Source organism: Geotrypetes seraphini, chromosome 4, assembly GCF_902459505.1.
Source record: "Geotrypetes seraphini chromosome 4, aGeoSer1.1, whole genome shotgun sequence".
NCBI lineage: Eukaryota > Metazoa > Chordata > Amphibia > Gymnophiona > Dermophiidae > Geotrypetes > Geotrypetes seraphini.
In genome coordinates, this window is record NC_047087.1 from 120,034,734 (window position 1) to 120,059,730 (window position 24,997).

General features: G+C 41.9%; 1 protein-coding gene across 4 annotated transcripts in view; it reads right to left on the reverse strand.

The window, feature by feature from the left end:
• The window catches only part of BOC (BOC cell adhesion associated, oncogene regulated), a 218,035-nt gene that overhangs the window by 37,244 nt on the left and 155,794 nt on the right, over nucleotides 1-24,997 (reverse strand). For all 4 annotated transcript variants that reach the window (XM_033942442.1, XM_033942440.1, XM_033942441.1 and 1 more), the window contains 3 exons: nucleotides 4,661-4,807; nucleotides 4,189-4,332; nucleotides 3,376-3,669 (listed from right to left, as the gene is read on the reverse strand). In XM_033942442.1, the coding sequence (XP_033798333.1) occupies nucleotides 3,376-3,669; nucleotides 4,189-4,332; nucleotides 4,661-4,807 (585 nt within the window). The remainder of the gene's footprint in view (nucleotides 1-3,375; nucleotides 3,670-4,188; nucleotides 4,333-4,660; nucleotides 4,808-24,997) is intronic.

Below are 24,997 nucleotides of genomic sequence, written 5' to 3' on the forward strand. Positions count from 1 at the left end.
TGGTCTAATGAAATACTATTAAAGTTTTCCATGAGAGGACACACAGGTTATCAGCTTTAGTAATATGACTGAAAAGCTAATACTACCCTAGCCTGATGACTCCATGCGTTGGTGAGAGCTGGGGATGCTGTGATCACAATCCATGGATCATGGGGAGGAAGTCAGCTGTAACTTAAGGGTAATAACGGATGGCTGGATTTAGGTTGCCTAATTGTAGAATTTCAGAAAGGCCCCTGGTCCATGAGCCCCAGCTGAATGTCAGAGAAAAGATTAGGTTCAGTGAGCAGGATGGGGTTTACGAGTGGGAAAAAATCCTTCAGTGGTGTGGCATTGGATTGTCATTTTGGTTCCAAACAAGGTGGAAGCCCAAAGCTATAGGAGGAAACTCTTGGATTAAAATGAGGTGTTATCTACCTCATCCTCATCAAAACTCCAACGAAGTAGCACGGATGTCTTGGGGACCAGGCCCCACAACCACCTTTGGCTCAGGCCCCCCTCCAAACCTACACTGCACCCATTAAATGGCTGGCAGGAATGGCGAAGCCACACCATCCATAGAAATTCCCTTCCAAGCTGCTCCCCTCCTCTTCATGCTGCAGTAACCCAGAAGTCAGTGGTGTGCCTCCAGCTGCCAAGCCTCCTCGCGCATGCTTGGGTATTATTTTTAATGTACCAGGGGTGGGAGCAGGGTCGGGGAGGGGAGGGAATATGTTGTCCCCTCATTCCATCTCGGGCCCCACCCCCCAAAAAAAAACACAAAATTGGAGGACTGGCTATACCTCTGATCTAATGGCACAAGAAGCAGCTAATTCTGCAACAGTATACAGACTCAAGCTTTGATGCCAGCCATAGAGCAGACAGTGTGTGTGTCTACACTATGTTCCAGAGATTTACGAGTAACTTTAAGTTACACATGTAACTGTGTGCCTGCCTGTGTAGTTACAAAATAACACTTAGGCGCATTTTATGCATGTGAATGCATATGTGCATACATATACATGTATGTGCTAGCATCCAATTTTGAAATGTAGGACATACAGTGGAACCTCGGTTTGCGAGTAACGCGGATTGCAAGGCGAGCAAAACACTCCCGCAAACCTTAACTCATAAAACGAGCATGTCCCGATAAACAAGCACCCCCCCCTCCGCTCTAACCGGCATCGCACCCCCCCCCCCTGCCCGAGAACTGGCATCGCACTCCCATGCTGGAAGCAGCATCTGCCCGCCCACCCAAACAAGCTCCTTACCCCATCTGCTGCATGCCGGTGCCATTTAAGAAAAGAGCCCGCCTCTTGCCTGGGCTGGGCCTTGAGCATCAGCGCATGCTCAAGGCCTTCTGGCTCTCGTTCTCTCCGAGATCTCAAGATATCAAGCAAGTTTCTCATACTTCCTATGGGGAAACTCGCTTTGATATATGAGCAATTTGGTTTACGAGCATGCTTCTGGAACGAATTATGCTCGTAAACCAAGGTTCCACTGTATTCTCAATATCTGACAGATATTTGACTCATGTGATTTATGTCTTAGTATGCCCTTGCCAACTTTTGTATATAGGTCAGACTTTTAGGGCTATAAAGACCAAATTAACTGAGCATAGGAGCTGTTTGATTTGAAAAAGATTGACACTTCCTCTTGTTCCTCATTGTGTGACTGCTCAGCATAAACTTAGTGACTTACACTGGTGGATATTGGATCATTTGCCTACTCAAATAAGAAGAGGAAATATCAAAAAGAAACTATGGCAAATGGAGCAGAGGTGGATTTATAATTAAATACTACCATTCTGCAAGGATTGAACAGCAGTATAGAGTGGCATGCTTTTTTAAGTGTTCGATTATTTTTTTCTAACTGTGTTTGATTGGTACTTTTTCTCTATTTTTTTTCTTTTGAAATTAAGAAGATTATTTAAATTAAAATATGAGTTATGATGGTTTATGTTGACACTTGCCTAAAGAGGGGCGTCGGATGTTGATCACATCATCCTTCAGAGCCTGCAAAGTTGGCGATTTGAAGCAGCTGGTTTCACATGGAAAATTTGAAGAGTGCTGCTCCAGTGGTTTATGAGCCCACAGAATTGGTTTAATTTTTGTTTGGCTTCTTGTTTGTTTTTTCAGAGGGGTTTTTTTTTTTTAATTGCTTAACACTGTGTGTGTGTGTCAGCAAAACGGAAGTGGTATGTGTCTTAAAGCATGGCTGGCTTGTAGATTTAAACGCTGCCTCTGGTGAGTCTTTGAGAGGACTATTTTCCTTCCATGAGCTCTTTGTTGCTGTTTTTTGGAAGATGAAATGGCCAGAACCCTTGATATAGCATTTTGTTAAACAGGGCCACTGTCGGGTCTGGCCGAATAGTTGGCTTGCCTGTATCTTTCTATGGAGTGGATATCAGCAACAGAATGTTCTGCCTGTGATTGATCGTCCCTGGCAACTATGAGGATAAATACCTGACTGCATATTTATTATTATTGAAGAAATTGAGAAGAGTTGGTTTATTTTTGTGGAGTTTTTTGAGAGACCAATGACTGTGCTAGCTTCATTGCAGGACTTGTACTGAAAGTAAGGAGCATAATTCTTTCTCCGAGGTCTCTTTTTCTCCACTTTTTGAACTTTGCATGTTAAAGAGCTGTTTGGCAATGTGCATGCAGTGGACTTTTGATCATAGTTGTCATGAACTACTATACTGTTATCTATATTCCTGTATATTTATAGTAGGAGTTTGTTGTTTTGGGTTATTGCTAATATTAGATATGAAATAAGGAATACAATTAAAATCAATTTCACCTATGTGTTTCCCATAGGTAAGAATGTGAGTACAGTCCTACCTCTACAAATAATATACATATGCAATGTGACCATCAGTGCAGTTCCCATCCCCTGCAATAAGTACAAGCATGTTCAAATTGAGCCTCTGGGACAATTCAAGGAATCTATGCATGCACCTGCCATTATGCCTGCTATGTTTTATAGGCCTTTCCATAAACTGTATCTGAAAACAGAAAGTCCTAGAATGATGACAGAAGTTGGAAAACCCAAATAAATCTGAATTCAGTAGACCATAACAGCTCCATCTCCTGTCCTGGTCTTTCAACAATCATTATCAATTGACTCACTGGAATGCATTAACTTCTCTGGAGCATTTATTAGTTAAGGAAAAGATAAAAAGAGATTTTCAAGTCAGAAAAATAAAATGTTTGGCAGCTAATGATACCTCTTATTGGACCAACATAAGGATTATCAACTATCTATTTTCACATTAGTTCATACAATGCAGTACCTCATTTTCTACAGGATTAATACAGGTACCAGAATTGGGAAATTCAGACTTTAGAAAGAAGCACAGACTTATACAAGAGAAGGTGACAGAACTTCAGCACTTACCAAACACCTGGACGTTATAGAAGATGAAGACGGGTCCAGCTTCCTCCATGCCATTACTGGCCATGCAGCTGTATGTGCCGGAGTCCTCTTCACTGGTGGCATCGATCAGGAGGTTGCTGAGCAGAAAACGTGTTTTATTGTGGCCAACAACATCAGCCCCATCCTTGGCCCAGGTGATGCGGGGAGGTGGCATTCCGCTGGCCACACACTCAAGGATAAGGCTCTGACCCCTGGTGACTATGATTGTCTGGGTCTTGGGAGGATAAATGATCCTGGCTGCTTCTGCTGTGGAGCCTGAGAGATACCAGAAGAGATGAAGGCTGCAGCTAATGCTACAAGAATAATAAGTTTTAGATCTATCCAGGTGACCTCCATGAAGCTCCTGATATCAGGACAGGAACAGACTAAATACTGAAAAACAACTCTAACCCCCCTGGTATGGATTTTCAAATTTATTCAGATATATTTGCATGACTATAATATAAAAGTTTTGTTAATTTGAATTTGCTGGAGAGACTGTCCGCCCCTGACCTAAATGATAACTAGCCCTATCTGTACGATGCTGGTAAGTACCTTACACAGGATAACCAACTATTTGTTCTATAAAGAATATAAATTTTATTGTAAAACATCGTAAAGCTGAGTATCAAGCAACTTTACATTAAACTGGTCATATCTATAACTTAAAATTCCATCTGCTGAGTAATGGGTCTGGCCCAAATTATTGTGCAACTTTGGTGAGGGAAGAGGAGAAGACAGCAGAAGACAACAATACGAGATCAAGGAAGGGTTGCTGGTAAAGAGGAATCTTACGTCGAACGCGTAGCCTGTCACTAGAAACTGAGGTTTTCACTTCCTTTGTCACGGGGTTATAGGCTGCACATGTATAGGTCCCCTCATCCTCCTGTGTGGCATTGACGATCTGTAGGTTCCCAGATGGCATGATAAGATAATTACCTGCGTGTGATAAAGAAGAGTCAGTAGTGTAGTGTGACACCAATACTCCCTGTGAACAAAATCAACATACCAACACTGAGGCTGCAGGCCAGCTCTATTATTTTTACCAGCTAGCTGAGCCAGTCCCTGGGCTCATCCCACCATGAAAACAATGCGGTGAACTGGATCTTCTTACAGAAATCAGAACTACATTTCCTGCAAGCAACTCCTTGACCCTGAACAGGTCACTTAACCTCTCTATAGTCAGACATGGTACATTGGAGAAGCAACATTAAAACCACATGAACTGCCTTGTAATGCGCCGTGGGTACCAGTGGCACTTGCTCACCTCTAGAGGTCTCCAGCCATTCCTGTTTGACGCTGTAGCGCACCTGGGCCTTCGGGTGGCTTTCAGGGAGATTACAGGCAATCACAGCCGTGTTACCCTCATCCACTTCAATCACATGCTGTATGTCAAACATGAAGTCCTGAAGGTCTGTGGAACAGTAAGAGTCAAAGCTTCAGACTATCTCTAGATATCTACACAAAGGACAATACTGACCTATACATTCAGTCTATAAAACTCATCAGAGAAAGGGAATATTCCTTCTTATAGTGTCTTCTTCTACTTATAAGAGTTCTCCAGATATACTCAGCCACTAAGTTTTTCAGAAGATATACATTAAATATGCATGCAATAAATTTGCATGGACTTCTTTCATGATATGCAAGCCTATCTCATGCATATTCTCTATTACTACTACTTATTTCTATAGAGCTGCTAGACGTACGCAGTGCTGTACATTGAAACATTCAAGAGACAGCCCCTGCTAAGTAGAGCTTGCAATCAAACAAACAGACAGGACAAGTAGGGGGTCAGAGAGTTTCTCAGGCATGGGTGCTTTACAAGCAAGTAGGAGTAAAGAGTTAAAAGCAACCTTTAAAAAAGTGGCTTTTAGCCTGGATTTGAATTCAGCCCGGGACGCAGCTTGATGTACTGACTCAGGCAGTCTGTTCCAGGCATATGGTGCAGTGAGAGAGAAGGAACATAATCTGAAGTTGGTAGTAGAGGTGAAGGGCACAAACAGGAGAGACTTGCCCGATGAACAGAGTTCCCAGGGAAGAGTATAGGAAGAGATAGTGAGGGGAGAGTTATTGAGGAGCTGCAGAATGAATGCACTTGTAGGTCAATAAGAGGAGTTTGAACTGAATGTGGAAATGGAACGGGAGCCAATGGAAGTGACTTGAGGAGCGGGGTGATGTGAGCATAGCGACTCTGGCGGAATATAAGTTGTGCAGCAAAATTCTGAATGGATTGAAGGGGAGAGAAATGGTTAAGTAGAAGACTTGTGGGAAGCAAGTTGCAGTAGTCTAGGCTTTCTCTTGAGCCCTAATCACACCACTGTTGCTCCAGATGGTGAAAGAAGGGCTTTTCTATGGATCTACCTCTTAGACTGAAGTGTCTCAGACAGCTCAATGATTGAAGCAGGGTTTCCACTTTGAATTTACTGCACTATTGATTCCCATAGGCAAAGATAAACCAACAGGATAAGTTTCCCTGTATAAGCTTGGGACAGGATCCCAAAGACAACTGGTCACTTTATGCTGGGACAGGTTTTAAAATTGTTGATAAGAATGACCTTCCTAGGAGAGGGAGACCCTAAGGGGGTACATTTATAAAGGTTTTTCCTTGTATAATGCCCATTTTACACAAGGGAAAGGCTTTGATAAAGCTGTGCAGTGGTATAAACACAAGTAAGTACATGTGGCAACAAAACTGCAAGCACTGATCCATGTGCCACATGGTTTCAGCAGAATGAGACAGAGTTGTGATGTATGTGTAAGTGTATCAGTCTTTCAACACTATGGCGCTGCTTCTGGGAGCCTATTTTATAAAAGCACATTGACATCTAGATCAGTGTTTTTCAACCTTTTTACACCTATGGACCGGCAGAAACAAAAGAATTATTCTGTGGACCGGCATCGGCCACAAAATTAAACTACACAAAGCATACTGACAGCAGATGTAAATTCTTAAAATTGACATAATTCAATCACTAAATTCAAAAATAAAATCATTCCCCCCTACCTTTGTTGTCTCCCTCCCTCCATTCTATGCCTTACCTTCTGGCCTGATCCCTCTTGGCCATTTTATACCGCCCCCGGTATTATCTTCAGGCCAGCTCCCTCTTCCTCACTGATGCAGTGCACAAAGCTGTGGGCATCAGCTACAACTACAATTGTGCCTCATCTGGAAGCCTTCCCTCTGGCGTTGCAAAGTCAGAGAGAAGGCTTCTGGTTCAGGCATAGGACGCGCATAGGAGCCACTGCCTGTGGCTTTGTGCAGTGAATCAGTGAGGAAGAGGGAGCGGGCTTGAAGATAATGCCACATTGATTGCACCGTGGACCGGCGGTTGAAGAACACTGTTTTGGGCCTGATGCATGTGCTGGCCCTGTGGACCGGCAGGAAATTTCTGTGGACCGCCACTGGTCCACCGACCGGTGGTTGAAGAACACTGATCTAGATCATCTTTATCAAGTAAAAACCAAACATCCAAAAAAGATGTGATACTGTAAACCAATGTTCTTCAACCACCGGTCCATGGGCCACTGCCGGTCCACAGAAATTTCCTGCCGGTGCATCAGGCCCAAAACAGTGTTCTTCAACCGCTAGTCCATGGTGTGATCGATGCGGAGTTATCTTCGAGCCAGCTCCCTCTTCCTCACTGATTCAGTGCACAAAACCACGGGCAGTGGCTCCTACGCATGTCCTGCGCCTGGACCGGAAGCCTTGGCTTCCAGATGAGGTGCGGGACGCACAAGGAGTCACTGCCCACAGCTTTGTGCACTGCATCAGTGAAGAAGAGGGAGCCGGCCTGAAGATAACACCGGGGGCGCATAAAGTGGCCAGGCGTGAGTAGGCCAGAAGGTAAGGCAAAGCATGGAGGGAGGGAGACAACAAAGGTAGGGGGGAATGATTTTATTTTGGAATTTAGTGATTGAACTATGTCAATTTTGAGAATTTACATCTGCTGTCAGTGTGCTTTGTGTAGTTTAATTTTGTGGTTAACCATTATGTGTTGTTAATAAGATTATATTGTGTGTATCTATGAAAAATGAATGGAAAAAATAGTGTTACAATTAGTACTATTATGGAAGTGAAGTCTGGGGTGGAGATTGGGTAGAGATGGACGGGGTCTGGCCCAGTGTTCTTCAACCGCCGGTCTGCAGACTGATGCTGGTCCACATAATAATTCTTTTATTTCTACCGGTCCATAGGTGTAAAAAGGTTGAAGAACACTGCTGTAAACAATGTTTTCAAAAATACTTCCAATAAATATCACAAATATTTTCAAGTCATTTACAAAAATATCTTTTCATCAATAGAGAGAAGTATCTTTCAATTCATTTCTGGGGTAATCATATATGAGGCAAAGGGCTAGTTCCCAATACTATAGACTTCATCTATTATCTTCCAAAATTATAATCATCCACCCAAAAACTTCTCATGTATATCATTACTAAATATATCACTTAGAAAAACCATTTCTACAAGTGCAAAAAAAACAAAAAAACAATCCTTTATCATATCAGCACTTATCTAATCATGCTAGCTGCTCATATTTCAGAACTAACCACCACAATCATGTTATGTTTTGAGCTAGCAACAGCTCTGCGTCAGGGTTTCAACAAGCACTCATTACATTTACACCCCTATGGCCGGCGATATAAAAGCCTAACGTAAGTTTGTAAAAGGGTGTTAGTGCTAAATATTTTTGAACCATGAAAAATTGTAAAGATTCCTGTTTATTAAGGACATCTGTCTATTATGGACAATAAGGAATTTAGGGTTTCCATTGAAGCTAGTTTCAGAAAAGGTTAAAGAACAAGAGCCATTATTGTCAATGTTAGATAGATATTAGAGAAGAGCAAAGAATACCAAAAACCCTTATACCTTTGCTTCATTGACTACAGCAAAGCTTTTGACTGTGTGGATCACAATAAACTATGGAGAACTTTAGTGCAAATGAGAATACCCAAACACATAACTCAGCTGGCCCAGAGCCTAGTGAGAACTGACTACGGCAACACTGATTGGTTTCCAATAAAACGAGGACCATGGGTCCTCTTTTTTGTCTTCACAGATATGATAACCCTATTTAATGTTTAATTTGGTGAAAATCCTTTCACGCAAACAGCAAGGTGGTGAACAGAATCATCAAAATGGAACTCTATGTACAACAGGAAGAAAACAAGAGAAATGATATCCAACAGGCAGGCGCAGCAGAAAAACTGTGAGGGGGGAAATCTAACGGGCTAATGGTTTAGACAGAATTGCCAACCCCAGTAGAAGATAGGGGGTTAAAGCTTAGCATGAGAAGGCCTTTATTCTAGCCTCAAATTTAAGATAAGAGGGCTTGTCTACAATTATCTGGCAATCCATTCCAGAAGAATGAGGCTAGATGTGAGGAGGATAACTGCTTAAATCTTGGAATCTAATTAAAATTAACCAGATGAAGGTATCAAGTTAACAGATTTATGCTCAACTCCCCCTACACTTAACCGGTTAAAATTTAAAAATTCCAGCCTGCTGACCTTCTAAAGATTTATCTGCTTAACTCCTGAAGCCAGCTGGATAAATCTTATGAATATCAGCTTCACTAGGTCTGCAAAACCATTTGTCTGTGCTAACCTCAGCTCCAGCTGCATTCCTGAGAGCTAAGAGTCAGCCGGCGAAGGGGCCCTCAGAACAGGAATGGGAAGAATACCAGACTGCTGTTAAGAATGATGGATCAGGTTTCACTGGGGAAAACATTCAACGTGACACCTGCCTTTGGCCTGCATGCTTGTACATTTGAGAAATCCATTAGGTGTTGTTTTCATAGCACCCTCCCATCTGCATTCCTTAAGCTATACCTATCAAACAGTGCACATCAATCAAAGCACTGTACAATGCATCAAAATCTGAGGTCTCCCTGCCTGAGCCTGAAATCTTTAGAGAGCTTCATTCTCCCAGCAATTCAAGGCCTCTTTCTCCTTGTCATTACTGCCCCTTCAAAGGCCTCACATTTCATGATTCTCTTTCCATTTCTCCTACCTTCACCCGTAACCTCCCTTAGCAAAACTGGAAGCATTCTATTCTTTACTCCAGCCAGAAAGGAGAGAAAACATTTGGTAGAAATATTATTATAAGGGTTAAAATCTTCTAATTCCCTCATATTTTAATGTTCTTTCTGAGATTACCTGTCTTAGCTGACACCAACGCCCTCAACCTTTACTAAAAATCATAATGCTATTGTTTTGGCCGAGAACCGTACCCAGAATAAAAGACGTACTTATTACAAGTCTACGTTTCAGTAGAAAATACCTACTAAAAACCTAAATCTATTTGACTCAGTTGAGCCCTGATCCCAAACAGACTCCATGAGGGTAATTCTGTAACAATGCACCTATAATTCTACAAAGCAGACACCTACCAGCTAATAGACAAAGTGATTTAGCCAGCTGCTGACTGATTCAATCACTTGGTCGGGGCTAGCTGCTAATTTTCAACAATATTTAACCAGCTAATTGCTGTTGAAATTCGCCTACCTCAAGTGGCCAGCTTATTTTGGGGGCATTCTGAGGGAAGAGTCAAAACTTGGCTGCTTAACTGTTGATATTTAACCCTCAAGTGGCCAGGTTTAGCGCATAAATAAAACAGCAATGATGATTAGCTGGATTATTCCCCTGATTTCTTATTTGATTTATACATCCAGGGAGGGTGGGTGGGCAGAGGGGTATTATATTTTGATTTTATCATTGATCAATAAGTTCAATATGATTTCCACTATATGTCTGAAATAATGCATTTTGTTTTTGTTCTTGTATTGGGGTGGGAGGGAGGGGAAATGTTTTTGAAGTATTTCTATGATTGATGTAAATGCAATTTTGAAGTTAATTACACATCTCCCTCGTTATTCGCAGGGGATAGGGGCAGAGCCGGACCGCGAATAGGGAAATACCACGAATATCCGGCTCTGACCCACCCCCGCCTCCCTCCTGCCTTCACCTGGCATCCCAGCCTTACCTGGTGGTCTAGCGGGCTTTCGGGGCAGGAGCGATCTTCCTACGCTCCTGCCCCATGCAGATCGCCAATAGAAAATGGCTGCTGTGAGTTTCCGTAGTTTCTCGAGACTACGGTGGAGGTCAAGGCAGCCATTTCCTATTGGCGATCTACACGGGGCAGGAGCGTAGGAAGATCGCTCCTGCCCCAAAAGCCCGCTAGACCACCAGGTAAGGCCGGGATGCCGGGGGGGAGGCAAAAAATATGGGGGGGGGGGGTTTCCTCCTCCCCCCAAAAATATCACGATTATGTGAAATCGCGAGTGCAGAAACTGCGAACGGGGAGGGGGAAGTGTATACGTATATGTATATTTTAATGCATTGTTTTGGAATGAAAAATCAATAAAGATTTATTAAAAAAAAAAAAAAAGGACAGCAAAAAAACTCTGTCCTATTTGTATCCAAAAGCCCAGTGACCCGCAAACTTTTAAAAACTGCAGCACACTAAACTCGTGGCCACGGCAGGAGGGCATCTGGAAATGTACGGACATCGATGTGACAAAATCATGCGCATGTCTGCACATGTACGGAGGCCCTCCAGATGGGGCCCTGAGCCTGCAATTACTACACCGGTAGGGGGGTACTGGAGGACGAGGTGTGTCAGCTGACTGCTTACAGGACATGCCTCTTGCAGTCAGCCGGCGCTGCACACTCCGAATCTCACCGCAGCATACTAGTGTGCTGCAGCTCACCATTTGTGATGCACTGTACTAGCCCATGGCCACTTAAGTGCTGAATATTGACTTAAGAGGCTTCGTGTTAGATGACTTAAAAGTAACCAGATAATCAAAGCTGCAGCCCTCCTAAATAACTAATGCATAGGTGAGTTGGATGTACAAGAACTGAAAACAAAAAAACCCCAAAATACCAACTCAAATATTTAGCAAGAATCAAACCCATCAAACTAATTAAACAACAAGAATGAAGTAAAAAGCCTCAGAGAAATGATCAGCACAAAGTTTGAAGAGAAATGATCAGCACAAAGTCTTTCAATCACAGGCTAAAAAACCTTCCTTAAAACTTGATTTGAAATATTCCTTATAACTGTTGATTCTAAATGACCATATTAGTCCTTACTACCGACTGCTACATTGGCTCCCGGTGGAGGCACGAGTACCATTCAAATTTTCTTGCATCTGTTTTAAGCTGGTTTGGGGATTTGCCCCAACTTACCTTTTATCTCATTTTGTGTTATACAGCTCAACGAGGATAACTAGGAATTCCAATCTATTTGCTTATCCAAAAATTACTGACTGCAGATGCAAGACTTTTTTGGATAGGACTCTTGCATTTCAAGCAAGTAAGCAGCAGTCCTGGTGGGATAATTTTATTGGTGGAGTTATGTTGTCTTATAGTGCATTTTGAAAAGTAATTAAGTCAGCGTTGTTTGATAAATTCATTTCCTAAATGTGGATATTACTGTTAATCAAAATTTTACATTGACCATGTTTAAGAAACTTCCTCTATTTTCATTATCTGTATTTCGCTGATTGTCCACCCTTCTTCTGTGTAAACCGCCTAGAAATTGTTTGATTATGGCGGTATAGAAGAATAAAGTTATGTTATGTTAAATATTCCTCATAACTGAATTTTTAACAAAAACAGACATCTTAATAAAGCAGGTGCAAACCCCCCCAAAATCCTCCTGACAAAGGCCAGCTTTTCAAATGACTGTATCGGGGACATTTCGAAACCACGAATTTCAAACATTTTTTTTTCCATAGAGTTGTTTGGTGCCTGCTTGAAGGGTTTGGTTAGCAACATTGTTCCTTCTAAGCTAAGCAGGAGTCCTCCAACTATATTGCTGCCAGTGGGGAGCGGAACCTCAATATTATATTTTCAATCACTAGGGAGAGGCAGGTTCCCTAGAGTCCTGAATAGCTGGCCTATCCCTCACTATTTGGGATGTGTGTGGCACAGGGGTTAGAGCTACAGCTTCAGCACCCTGAGACTGTAGGTTCAAATCCCTCGCTGCTCCTTGTGATCCTGGGCAAGTCACTTAATCCCCTCATTGCCTCAGGTACACTAGGGGCTCCTTTTACCAAGGTGCGCTAGCGTTTTTAGCACGTGCTGCCCCCCGCGCTACATGTAAAAACTAACGCCAGCTCAATGGTGGCGTTAGCGTCTAGCTTCCGCAGCAATGCAGCGCACGCTAAAACCGCTAGCCCAGCTTAGTAAAAGGAGCCCTAGATTTTGAGCCTACCGGGATAGATAGGGAAATATGATAAAGCACCTGAATGGAAACCATTTAGGATATAAGTGGTATATAAGTAATAAAATAAATAAATATTTAAAATATGAGAGTGAAACAGTACCCCCTTTTGGTGGGACTCATCTTTTTTCAAAATATTTAGCGAACTAATTTAAGTCATCATTAGGTTATGTTATTTTTAATCTTTTGTTCACCACATTGAACTTACGATTATGCGGTTTATAAGTACGATGTTATGTTATATGGTGAACTCCTGCTCAGCTTAGAGCAGTGGTCTCAAACTCGCCAGGTCCTATTTTGAGGCCCTCGGTATGTTTATCATAATCACAAAACTAAAATAAAAGTTTCTTGATCATATGTCTCTTTAGCTATAAATGACAATATTATTATTAAGACTTAGCCAAAAGGAAATATTTATAAACTATACAGAGTTTTTATCTCATGCAAAATTGTCATTTCTTTAATAAGCCATTAACTATTTTTTCTGAGGCCCTCCAATTACCTACAAATCTAAAATGTGGCCCTGCAAAGGGTTGGAGTTTGAGACCACTGGCTTAGAGGGAATAGTGGTTTAGAAACTTTTCTGATGCAATTGTTCAAAACATTGGTCATTGTTGCAAGTCTTTTTTGGAGTTCTGCACCTGCTTTATTTTTAACAATATTCCTTGGCTGACTGGCTAAGTTTAGTGGCCAGATAGACCCACTTAAATAGCAGGTTTATCTTTGGTCGCTATGACCTAGCCAGCCAGGCTGGATATAGCCCCAACATTGAATTTCTGTGTTTGCCACCAACAGCCAGAGGGAGCTAGTCTGAATATCAGCCCCAGTGAGCCCAATCGTTTTTCAGAGGCCTTTTCCTCCCTCTTTTGCTTTTTTTGTTTGTTTTGATTCTTGCTAAATATTTGAGTGGGTATTTTGTTTTAGAATCCTCACAGGACAGATTCCAAGGGCAAGCTGAACAAAATTTGGCTTGAAATGGTTAGGTATAGCCCATCATGCTTACAGTCATTTGAAAAGCTGGCCATGTGTGGACTAGATAACTACTTGTGATCTGTTCCAACCCTAAGTTATATTAGTAGGAAAAGGCTGTAAAGAGGATCTGCTATCTCGTGATGATGGAAAAGGAAAGCAGCTGATTAAAAATGGTGTTTAACAAATGAGTTTTTCAGTGCTTCTCCGTTTCTTTAAGGGTTTCACTACTTCCCTCTCTGCGTGGGCGACACCTCCACAAGAGGAAAAGATGAGAGGATGGAAACAACAGGAAGAGATTCACAAGGAAAAAAAACCCCAACATAAAACTTTGAAGATTTCACTCATCAACTGATGGGACGTCTGCTGGTAATGCTTTCAACCTGTACTCAAACCGCCACACATTAATCATTCTAATGCGCTAAACAAGAGCAGAATACTCTGGATTTAATATGTCTGCATCTGTCTGATGGACACACTGTATTTCCAACTGTTTAAATCCTGCATCACAGACACCAAGAATTGGATATTGAAGCAGCAGCAGGGCTAGTCTATGCCTGTTTGAGCCATCACCACTTAATAACAAGACACAAGCTATGAACAGCTGGAATATGGTACACTGTCAGAAGCCTGATGAACCAAGATTTTATACAGTGCAAAAGGAACAAGCAAAGCGATTTTAAAAAAATGTAATTTTATAGCACCTGCTAAAGTAGTCGCTTTAGGGCTCCTTTTACGAAGGCGCATCAGGGCCTTAACACGCAAAATAGTGCGCGCTAAATTGCCAAGTGCGCTAGCCGCTACCGCCTTTTGAGTAGGCGATAGATTTTCGGCTAGCGCGCGCTAATCCGGTGCGTGTGCTAAAACGCTTAGTGCACCTTCGTGAAAGGAGCCCCTAGATTCTTAGGGTGGAGGGAGCTGAATGGAGAAACTGCCGATTCTGTGCCAGCTTTATTTGGGCTTGCAGGCGGTACAGAGGAAATTACATAACTAAATAATTCCACCCCCACCCTACTGTCATCTCAGCCCTCCTGCTCACAGTCACGATATCTATCTATCTTTTTAAAACACTAATGGATTTAGCAAAAGCCCATCGTATACCATTCATACTCTACTTTCAATTGGCTAATATTTAACTGGGAAGACACAACAAACTAATTCACACACTCGCAACCCAGTAAAAGTCTTATATTATTTCATAAATTCATCACGTTAATCTTACTTTCATTAAATAAATAACAGTGCTTTTTCTGTAGAATCCTCAGTTGGCTATTCATCCTTTTTGTATAAAGTTCACATAAGGAGAAAACGAGCCATTTTCTTCACCGGATCCTTTTTTATATATATATTTTTTTCTTTTAAATTATTTGTGCAAACATACCACCAATAAATATTTATAAGAACTTATACAAGAAAGACTTATCTTAGAATAAGTCATGGGAGCGCTTCCACCGACATACCATGTTACATTTTTTCTTCAGGGTCGAGGCTCCCAATTTAAGAATTAACAGGAGATTCTTCTTTCACGCTCCACCAACTCTCATCGTATACCATTAGTGAAAGGACCCCTATGAAAAACTAAATTGTGTAGCCAAAGCAGTTGAATAAGAGAAATGTGACCAAACATAAGGAGCATGAGCAGAGCACATGCTATACACAGTATGTTGTTTACAAGCTAACTTATCGCAGGTTGTTAACTCACTTGGGGTTTTTTTTGGTATTAATTTATCATGATTGTATCTGACACTGATCTTGTCTTGCTCAGAGGCCGTGTGTATTTGTATCTTCATCGCTTATGTACAGTCTTTAGTTAAGTTTTGTTAACCGCATCGAACTTCACGGTATATTGCGGTATACAAATAAAATTGTATGTATGATATGTGTCTTAAGAGGAATCATACCATTATGTTCCATAAGCAGCTCTTATCAAGCACTGCTCCCTCTAAACTAAGTGGGAGTCCTCCACCCATAGTCTTGCCAGTGGGGGGTACTGTTTTACTATCACATTTTCAATAAGGACAGGCAAGCTCTGCAGGGAACTTGCTTGTCCATAGCAACTTGAAAACACAATATTGAAGGACCACCGCTCACTGGCAGCAATGCAGTTGGAGGTCTCCTGCTCAGCTTACAGTGCTATCAAGGCAAATGTACAAGAAGAATCAGAAGCCACAATCGAAGACAAATATCAAAGTCATAGATAACAATAAGGGATTTTCATAATTTAATCCTGAGATTGTTTGCTAAGAAATCTCTCTTAGTGTCTTCTGAATACTGCCTTGAAAAATGTAGGTGTAATGGGATACACTAAGTGACGCGTGTAACTGATAATATTCTATAGGTTTCTTGCGTCACTTGAAGATGTTCCCATGCTCTGCAGATGTATATGTTCCTTTTGCAGTTGCTGGCTACCAGTCTCTCATAAAACAACTTATAAGATCCTCCTTCTCGTCTTCAAAATTAGAACCTCCCACCTGCCTGCCTTTCTAGACAAATATCTCATCCCACATACCCCTGCTAGGGCCCTTAGATCCACTAATCAGAGCTTATTGACAGTCCCCTCAATCAAGGATTTATACTATACTAGAAACACCATTTTTTCCGCAGTTGCGCCTTGGCTTTGGAAATCAATGCCACCATACCTCCGCTCTGAAAATTCCCTTAAAAAGTTCAAAATGCACCTTAAAACGTTTCTATTTAAAGACGGCTATCAAAATTCCAATTGAGAACCCAAAATAAGGAAAAATGGGAAAAAAAACCCCCCAATAAATAGAGAATCGCTTTTAAGAAGCGACATCCCCCTTCCCTTCTTGTTCTATTCCTCCCCTCTCTTCTTCATTTTATTTTTATTTTATACAATGTAATTAAAATCCTCCCTTCCCTCTCTCTCCTCTTGTTCTTCCACCCGTTCAAATTACGTTCTTGTCTTGGCCACATTCCCCCTACTCTTATTTTAATTTTTATTCTTTTTAAGTGATTTTAAATATTTTCTTTTTAAAAAATTATTCCTATTATTGTAAACCAACCAGATACCTGTGATGGCTGGTATATCAAGCTATGAATAAACTTGAAACCATATGAAATAGTGTCTGGTGTACAGTTATGCATAACTACCAATTACTGGCACTTACGAGGCTTTAACTGGTGACTACGTCTAGGCACCAATTTATAAAATTACCTCCTACATATCTTTGTACTAAGATTTGCAATAATCTATAAGCAAGAAACACTACGAAGAAGACCAGTTGGTGCTCAATCCTATTTATTTGTAACAAGTTTCAAATTTATTATAAATTTGATTAATCGCTTATTCAAAATTCTAAGCGATAAACATATCAGTAAAATTACAAAATTGAGGGGGCAGCAAAACAAAGAAAGAACTAAACCTTACAAAACATATTAAAGACTAACTTTACAACCATAATAAAACCCGAGGAAAGGATGGGAAAAGAAATGCAATTTGATTGATAGAAAAGAAGACAATTTATGGGAAAAAAACGAAAGGAAGGGAAAAAAAACAATGAATCTCAGAGAAATTATGGAATTGGAATGAAACTCCTAGTTGGGCTTTCTAATTATTAAATGCGTCTTTAAAAAGAAAGCTTTTTAGTTTGCTCTTAAATTTATCCAAATTGTTTTCTTCCCTTAAGTAAATAGACTGTTACAAATAAATAGGATTGAGCACCAACTGGCCTCCTTCTTTGGTGTTTCTTGCTTCTCACCATTGTGAAGGCAGTTTCTCCTGTTTGTTGTCTGATAATCTATAAGCTACCACAACTTGTGAGAGATTAGAAGTAAAAAAACAAAACAAAACAAAACCCCCAAAAACCCTCATCAAGATCCTTCTTACTTCTCCACTCCCCCCACCACCACTTTTGGTAACTTACATGAGGGAATTAAAAAGCAAGAGAGAGGTCATTTTCCAGATGGAACAAGTTTAATGTCAGCACTGTATATCACAAGTGTAAAATCATTTCTTTGTCCAAGGGGATACTCTGGGCTTCCATTAATCATGAGCATGTCAGTTGGCTGTCACACAGACGTAATATTTCATTTGGTTGGGATTACAGGGAAACTTAGTAACCATTAACTGCTTAAAGCCAGGAACCTTCCTCCACACACTCACCCCCTCCCCTGCTCTATTCATTAGCACTTGAGCAGTGGTCTCAAACATGCGGCCCGGGGGCCACATGCGGCCCGCCAGGTACTATTTTGAGGCCCTCAGTATGTTTATCATAATCACAAAAGTAAAATAAAAGAGTTTCTTGATCATATGTCTCTTTAGCTATAAAGACAATATTATTATTAAGACTTAGCCAAAAGGAAAGATTTATAAACTATAAAGAGTTTTACCTCATGCAAAATTGTTATTTCTTTAGTAAGACATTAACTATTTTGTCTGAGGCCCTCCAAGTACCGACAAACCCAAAATGTGGCCCTGCAAAGGGTTTGAGTTTGAGACCACTGCACTTGAGGGACCAGTGTCCATTTTAACAAAAAAATGCAATGTGCCAACCAAGGCGTCTCCAGCTTTCAGAGAAGGCCCTGGCTTTACAGCTAGACATTTGGGGGTAGATTCTAGAAAGCGTGCCAAAAACTAGGGGCTAACCACCAATTCTGTAAAAGCCCAAACTTGCCATCATAGAATAGAGCATAAGTCAGCATGTGTGTGGCTAACTTTTGGCATGACCATTTACACCAGCTTGGCATGGTGTAAGTGAGCCTAAAGTCGGCAGTTGCACTTGTGACCGTATTCTACAACTTCGGCATGCAGCTGAAAGACATCCCCCCCCACACTTGCATGCTCCCTTTGTAGTTGTGTACTATAGTATTTAGGCAGTATGGCCTGGATTCTCTAATCACCGCCGATCGCATGCCAATTGCGTGGCAGCTAGAGAATCGTGCCTCTGGCCAAGGGTGGCACCGGAAATGTAGTCTAGAGTTTTCCAGGCCTATATTTCCAGCACCTACCTTTGACGTGACTTGTGCCTCCATAGGCGCTTTATGGCGCCTAACACCACATCTAGCTTTAGCCATGCCTAAAGTGGCATCAAGCACCATTAAGCACCTATGGAGGCCCGAATCTGGCATCTTGAAAGTCAATTTAAACGGTGTTTCCACTTAGCCTGGGTGCCTAAGTGCCCTTCCACATATAATTATAAATTAGAGCCAATTAGTACTAATTAATGCCACTTAAGGGCTATTAACACTTAAGGCCAATTGGCCTCTAATTTTACAGTTAAGTTAGGTGCACAACTAGCACTATTATGGGCATGAAACTTTACAGAATCTAGAAGGTTTAACTGGGTACACTTGGGTATGTAAATACACAGACTTCCAGCATTTTTGCAGGTTAAGTGCACACTTTTGCACCTATGTGGTAGCAAAGCAACTAAGAAGTGATATTCTGTAAGGGCAAGCATAAGTACCACACTAAAAGGAAGAAACGTTCTCCACAAAAAACACGAGAACACCAAACAGTGGAGAGAACCAATATGTCAAAGTGACAAAAAGATAGTGAGCACGCCAAAGTCAAAAGGTCTTTATTTCAAACGATGCTAATCAATTTCTGTGTGGGACTCAACACGGACTGTGTTTCGGCATTACTGTCTGCATCAGGAGTCCAAATGAATCTGCAACATCTATGACTGAACAGCTAATAATCCTATCCCAAAAGGAAAGCTAGGACAAATGTTATACAATTGGGGCCCGATTCTAAAAATGGCATCCAGACTGTAGGTAGCGGTAGGTGTACTACTGCCGTCTAACAGACCAATCGGGATGCACGTTTAAAAAAAGAAAAAAAAAAATTGATGGGGCAAAGGACGCCTATAATGTAGGCATTGTTCGTGCACGTAGAAACGTCTAGGCCACAGGCGTCTGTCAAAGTCGGTCGTCGAGGGCCGCAATCCAGTCGGGTATTCAGGATTTCCCTAATGAATATGCATGAGATCTATTTGCATGCACTGCTTTCAATGCATATTCATTGGGGAAATCCTGAATACCTGACTGTATTGAGGCCCTCAAGGACCGACTTTGACACCCCTGGTCCAGGCATACCTACGGACGCCTAAGACAGAATTAGGTGTGGTTTATGCTGGAAGTGTCCATAGGCATCCATAGGCATGAGTCAGATGCCTTAAATGTAGACCTATAAAACAGACACGATTCTGGAAGTGACGTCTACCGGTGTTTGACACGCAATAGGCACCTGTTTTGTAGGTGCCTACCGTGGCAGGTGCTGTTTCCAGAATCAGGCCCTTGGAGTGTAGCATTGCAAAATATGCTCGTGCAAAGCGAAAGGACATATTGGTTACCTCTACTGTTTGGTGTTCAGGGCATGCAAAGAGGGCATTCACAGGGGCACAGGTGATGCTGCCACAGACTACCGTAAGCTACGTATGGTCTTGCCACATTTAGGCACCTGCAGTTATGCCAGGTCTATGGCTAGTGTTAACTGTGGGCATGTACATGTAAACAAAAACTGTGGATACAGATGTTCTGGAGATAATTTATTAAACAATGACATATAAAACCATGAAAATTCAATTAAAAAAGTACAATGATAAAAATACTGTGATAAAAATCCAACCGGACCCTACATGGTCCGTGTTTCGGCAAACACACCTTCCTCAGGGATCCAATGGTTTGCAACCTCACATATAAAGAATTGGACTGAAAACAGTCTATTGTCTTTAAACATGTGAGCAAATATCACCGCAGACAAGCTGAAGTAGCAAAAAAAATGCGGTGTTCTTTGTTCACATGTTTAAAGACAATAGACTGGTTTCAGTCCAATTCTTTATATGTGAGGTTGCAAACCATTGGACCCCTGAGGAAGGTGTGTTCGCCGAAACACGGACCATGTAGGGTCCGGTTGGATTTTTATCACAGTATTTTTTTATCATTGTACTTTTTAAATTGAATTTTCATGGTTTTATATGTCAGTGTTTAATAAATTATCTCCAGAACATCTGTATCCACAGTTTTTGTTTTCATCGATGGATTGTTTTCACTGTGGATCTTGGGTCTCCGCATTTTTCTTTCATGTACATGTAAAGCCATTGCTGGGTTACACTAGTATTCTACAACGCAGGAGTACTCAAAGTCTGGACTACGGTCCGGAACCCGACTTCTGTGGATGAGGGCTGAGCCTTAACTTGAAAAACATATCAGCAAAATCTGTATTATCTTTATTACAAAACCTCAAAACTTAGATTTTAGCTCACAAATACAATTTCAAATTTAGGCTGAAAGTATATTATTTACTGACAGTAGGGCAGAAAACTGGCAGATGCATACATTTTTTATGTGACCATCTTGTAATAGCTAGGTGTGTCAGTGCTGCAGTTAAAACACATCGTCAAAATAAAAAACAACAACAACACGTTTTGCAGCATCAACAACCCAAAGATGGAAGCACCCGTCAAAAACTAAGCAGAATACTGATCATTGTAATTTGGTGTTTAGGACATACTTGCTTAGTGTCCGAGCAACTCCACTGGCCTGACTAGACTTAGATTACCAGTAAAAAATGTAGGTAGGCCAGTTAATATTGTAGACCATGAACAACTCAGCAGTCAAAAAAATGGACTACTTGAGCCCAGATGCTCTCGTAGAATAAGCTGGTGAACAGTGTTTTTCTGAGGCTTTTTCCTCCTTTCAGTTTGAATTTATTTGTGCATGCTGTGAGGTTTGTGTACTGATTGGAGTTGAGTGCGCTTCTATGACACTGTTTTTGGTGAAAGGGTGTTTATAGATCTATGGTTGTGTTTTCACTTAGGGCTCCTTTTACTAAGGTGCGCTAGCGTTTTTAGCGCACGCACAAGATCAGCACACACTAACTGAAAAATTACCACCTGCTTAAAAGGAGACGGTAGCGGCTAGCGCGCACTATTCCACGCGTTAAGCCCCTAACGCACCTTTGTAAAAGGAGCCCTTAATTGTGTCTTTAGCTATAGAATAAGCTCTCACAAGGCAGCATCAGTGATCCTAAGAAGAGGCACCCAGCTATAAAATTGCCCCCCCTCAGGGGTTATGTTATAAAGCTTTCTCCACATGTAAAACAGTTTTACATGGAGAAGAGAGATTTAATAAACTTGTATGACTACATCCTTACATAAATGTAGACACAAGGAAAGAGTGCACCTACTTTTCAGTGACCTATGCATAGGTCTTTCTCAATGCATGCATGTACATTTAGGCACCTTTTCCAGAGCAGAGTTTAGAGTTTGGCCACTGGTACGGAAACCAATTATATAAACAGATACAGGCATGTCTGTTGCCATTAACAAAATATGTCTTTGTGGGGCTTCTCACTTCTGTTATAAGTGTACCCCCTTTTCTCTTGAGACATAGAACCTACCCCTCCTTGAAAACAACAGGCTATAAAAAGCATTTTAATAGTCGAGATCCTCATAAGTACTGCCTTAGAATCAAGGGACCTTCACTGGAAATGGGAAACATAAGAATTGCCGCTGCTGGGTCAGACCAGTGGTCCATCGTGCCCAGCAGTCCACTCACGCAGTGGCCCTCTGGTCAAAGACCAGCGCCCTAATTGTGACTAGCCCTACCTGCGTACGTTCCGGTTCAGCAGGAACTTGTCTAACTTTGTCTTGAATCCCTGGAGGGTGTTCTCCCCTATGACAGACTCCGGAAGAGCGTTCCAGTTTTCTACCACTCTCTGGATGCAGAAGAACTTCCTTATGTTCGTACGGAATCTATCCCCTTTCAATTTTAGAGAGTGCCCTCTTGTTCTCCCTACCTTGGAGAGGGTGAACAACCTGTCCTTATCTACCAAGTCTATTCCCTTCAGTACCTTGAATGTTTCGATCATGTCCCCTCTCAGTCTCCTCTGTTTGAGGGAGAAGAGGCCCAGTTTCTCTAATCTTTGGCTGTATGGCAACTCCTCCAGCCCTTTAATCATCTTAGTCGCTCTTCTCTGGACCCTTTCAAGTAGTACCGTGTCCTTCTTCATGTATGGCGACCAGTGCTGGACGCAGTACTCCAGGTGAGGGTGCACCATAGCCTGGTACAGCGGCATGATAACCTTCTCTGATCTGTTCGTGATCCCCTTCTTTATCATTCCTTTTTTTTTATTTATGCAGATTTAATAGTTACAATATCAGATGATATAAGGAAAAAAAGGATCTTAACATAATTAACAGTAATTATACATATAAACAAAATTCCTTTCAAAGCCCACAACAAGTGAGAAGACATGCCACCAATCAAATTACGAAAAAGAATAAAAGGAAAACTAAGAAGTGGTACTTGATTCATCCACATGAATCTAGACCCTTCCATATTTATCTGGGACTCTTACCTCCTCCTAATTCTCAGTTATGAAACACGTTGAAAATAAAGCTTATTTTTGTTCTCGAGCTAATAAGAATTGTTGCAATTGAATAGGATCCCAAAAAAACATATTCAATGTCTTGTAATTTAACAAGTCATTTACATGGAAATTTTAAATAGTATGATGCATCAAGAGCTAAGACCCTTGGTTTTAATTTTAGAAATTCTTTCCTTCTAAATTGCGTAGCTCTTAATACATCAGGAAAAATCCGAACCAAATCTCCACAAAATTTGTCAGCCTATTTTTAAAGTAAGTTTTCATTATTAACATTTTGTCTATCTCACTCATACACGTTACTACCAGAGTGGACCTACTCTGGATCACATCCTGACTATCCTCCAAGAACTCTGTCAGATTTATTTCATTAGTAACCAGGTGGTCCACCTCCTGGGCGGATTGTATTTTCTTTTGCGGAACATAATAATTATTATTTATTGGAAAAGTTTCAGCATTGGGTAACCCCAGTATTTCTTTAAAGTATTTCCTTAACAAAATTTCAGGAGACAATAGATGAGTTACTGGGAAATTAACCAAGCGGAGATTTCTCGCTCTATAAACATTTTCCATCATTTCCATTTTTGAGTGTAACACCGTAGAATCCTTAACGGCAGATACTGAGATAGCTTGAAGTGTATTACTTTGTGTTTCAACCACATTTAATCTTTTATCCAAACAATTCAAATTAGAGTCCACATTTTCAAATTTTTGAGACACAGATTGTGAAAAGTCTAACGTTCGTTTCACTGTTTCTCTGAGAATCCCTTCAACTCTAGATATACCTAACCACAAATCTTTAAGGGTAATATCCTGTGCTTCCACTGCCAGTGGTTGATCCTCTACTACACTTGAAAAAATCAAGTGGTTTAGGTATCTCAGTGAAAGCTAGTTTACTTGTCTGAGTAGAGGGCACCACATATTCAGTGGAAATAGCATGAATATCTTTCCTGCTATCACCTGATACTGGATAATGGGGGGGAGTTCTTTCGAGGGGACTCAATGATACCCCCGATATGGGAGATGTCATATCCGATAAAGTTTGTGGAGGATTGTTCTTAGAAAATGTCAAATGCCTGTCCATGGGACCAGATAACGCAGGTGTTGAGCTCTTAGGTTTAATCTTCCTCTTCCCCATAGTCTAGCTAGTATTTATACAACCTGATTTCCTGCTCCTCGGCTCCGCGTTGCTCCAAGGGACGCGCCCTGCGGCCGCAACCGCAGCAGCGGTATGGAAATTAAAGTAATTTGTGGAGACGGACCCAATGACGTCAGGGGGTCCGTCTCTGCAGGTGCCTGCCCGATGCAGCCAACACAATACTCAACCGCCGCTGCGGGAGACTCAGGGCAGTAGGACAAAGACTCCTCCGGGTGTCCAAGGAACGGCCAATCAGACCTTAGACTTAGTGGGGATGGGCGGACCCGCTATGCCTAAGGCCTGATTGGTCCAGGCTTCTAGAGCCAATCAGGCCTTAGGCTTCGGCGGGATGGGCCGGGAAGGGGGAGCCCGCCTCATTTCGATGAGGCAGGCTTACCGGCTGGACGGGCAAGAACCGTCTGGCCTGAAGAACAGGTTAGTTTGGAGGTTTGAGGGTTGTTAGCACCGGGGGGGGCGGGTGCGTCTTCGGGTGCGTCTTTGGGCAGGAGGGATTGGACACTCTCCTGCCAGTGATCGGTAGTGTCGGGGTGGGAGGGAGATCGGTAATGTCGGGGGGGGGGGGGGGCGGTTGGTAGTGTCGGGGGGGGGGGGCGGTCGGTAGTGTCTGAGGGGGGGCATCTGATCGGACAGGCCACGGCCCGCTATAGTTATAGCGGCAGAGAGATCCCTTGTCGTGATAAGTATAGCGGCTGCGTCTACTTACAATGTAAACCAGCATTTTGCTGGCCTACATTTTAAGGTTTCTTCCTCTACTAGGGAGACGCATAGGGCCACCTAGGTTCGCCTAAGGCCCGCCTAAGGCCCTTAGGCGAGCTTAGGTGTCTTACGGGTCTCCCTAGGCTCCCGGAGGCGCCTTCAGGCCTGCCTGGGGAGCATTTTTTTAAAAAAACGT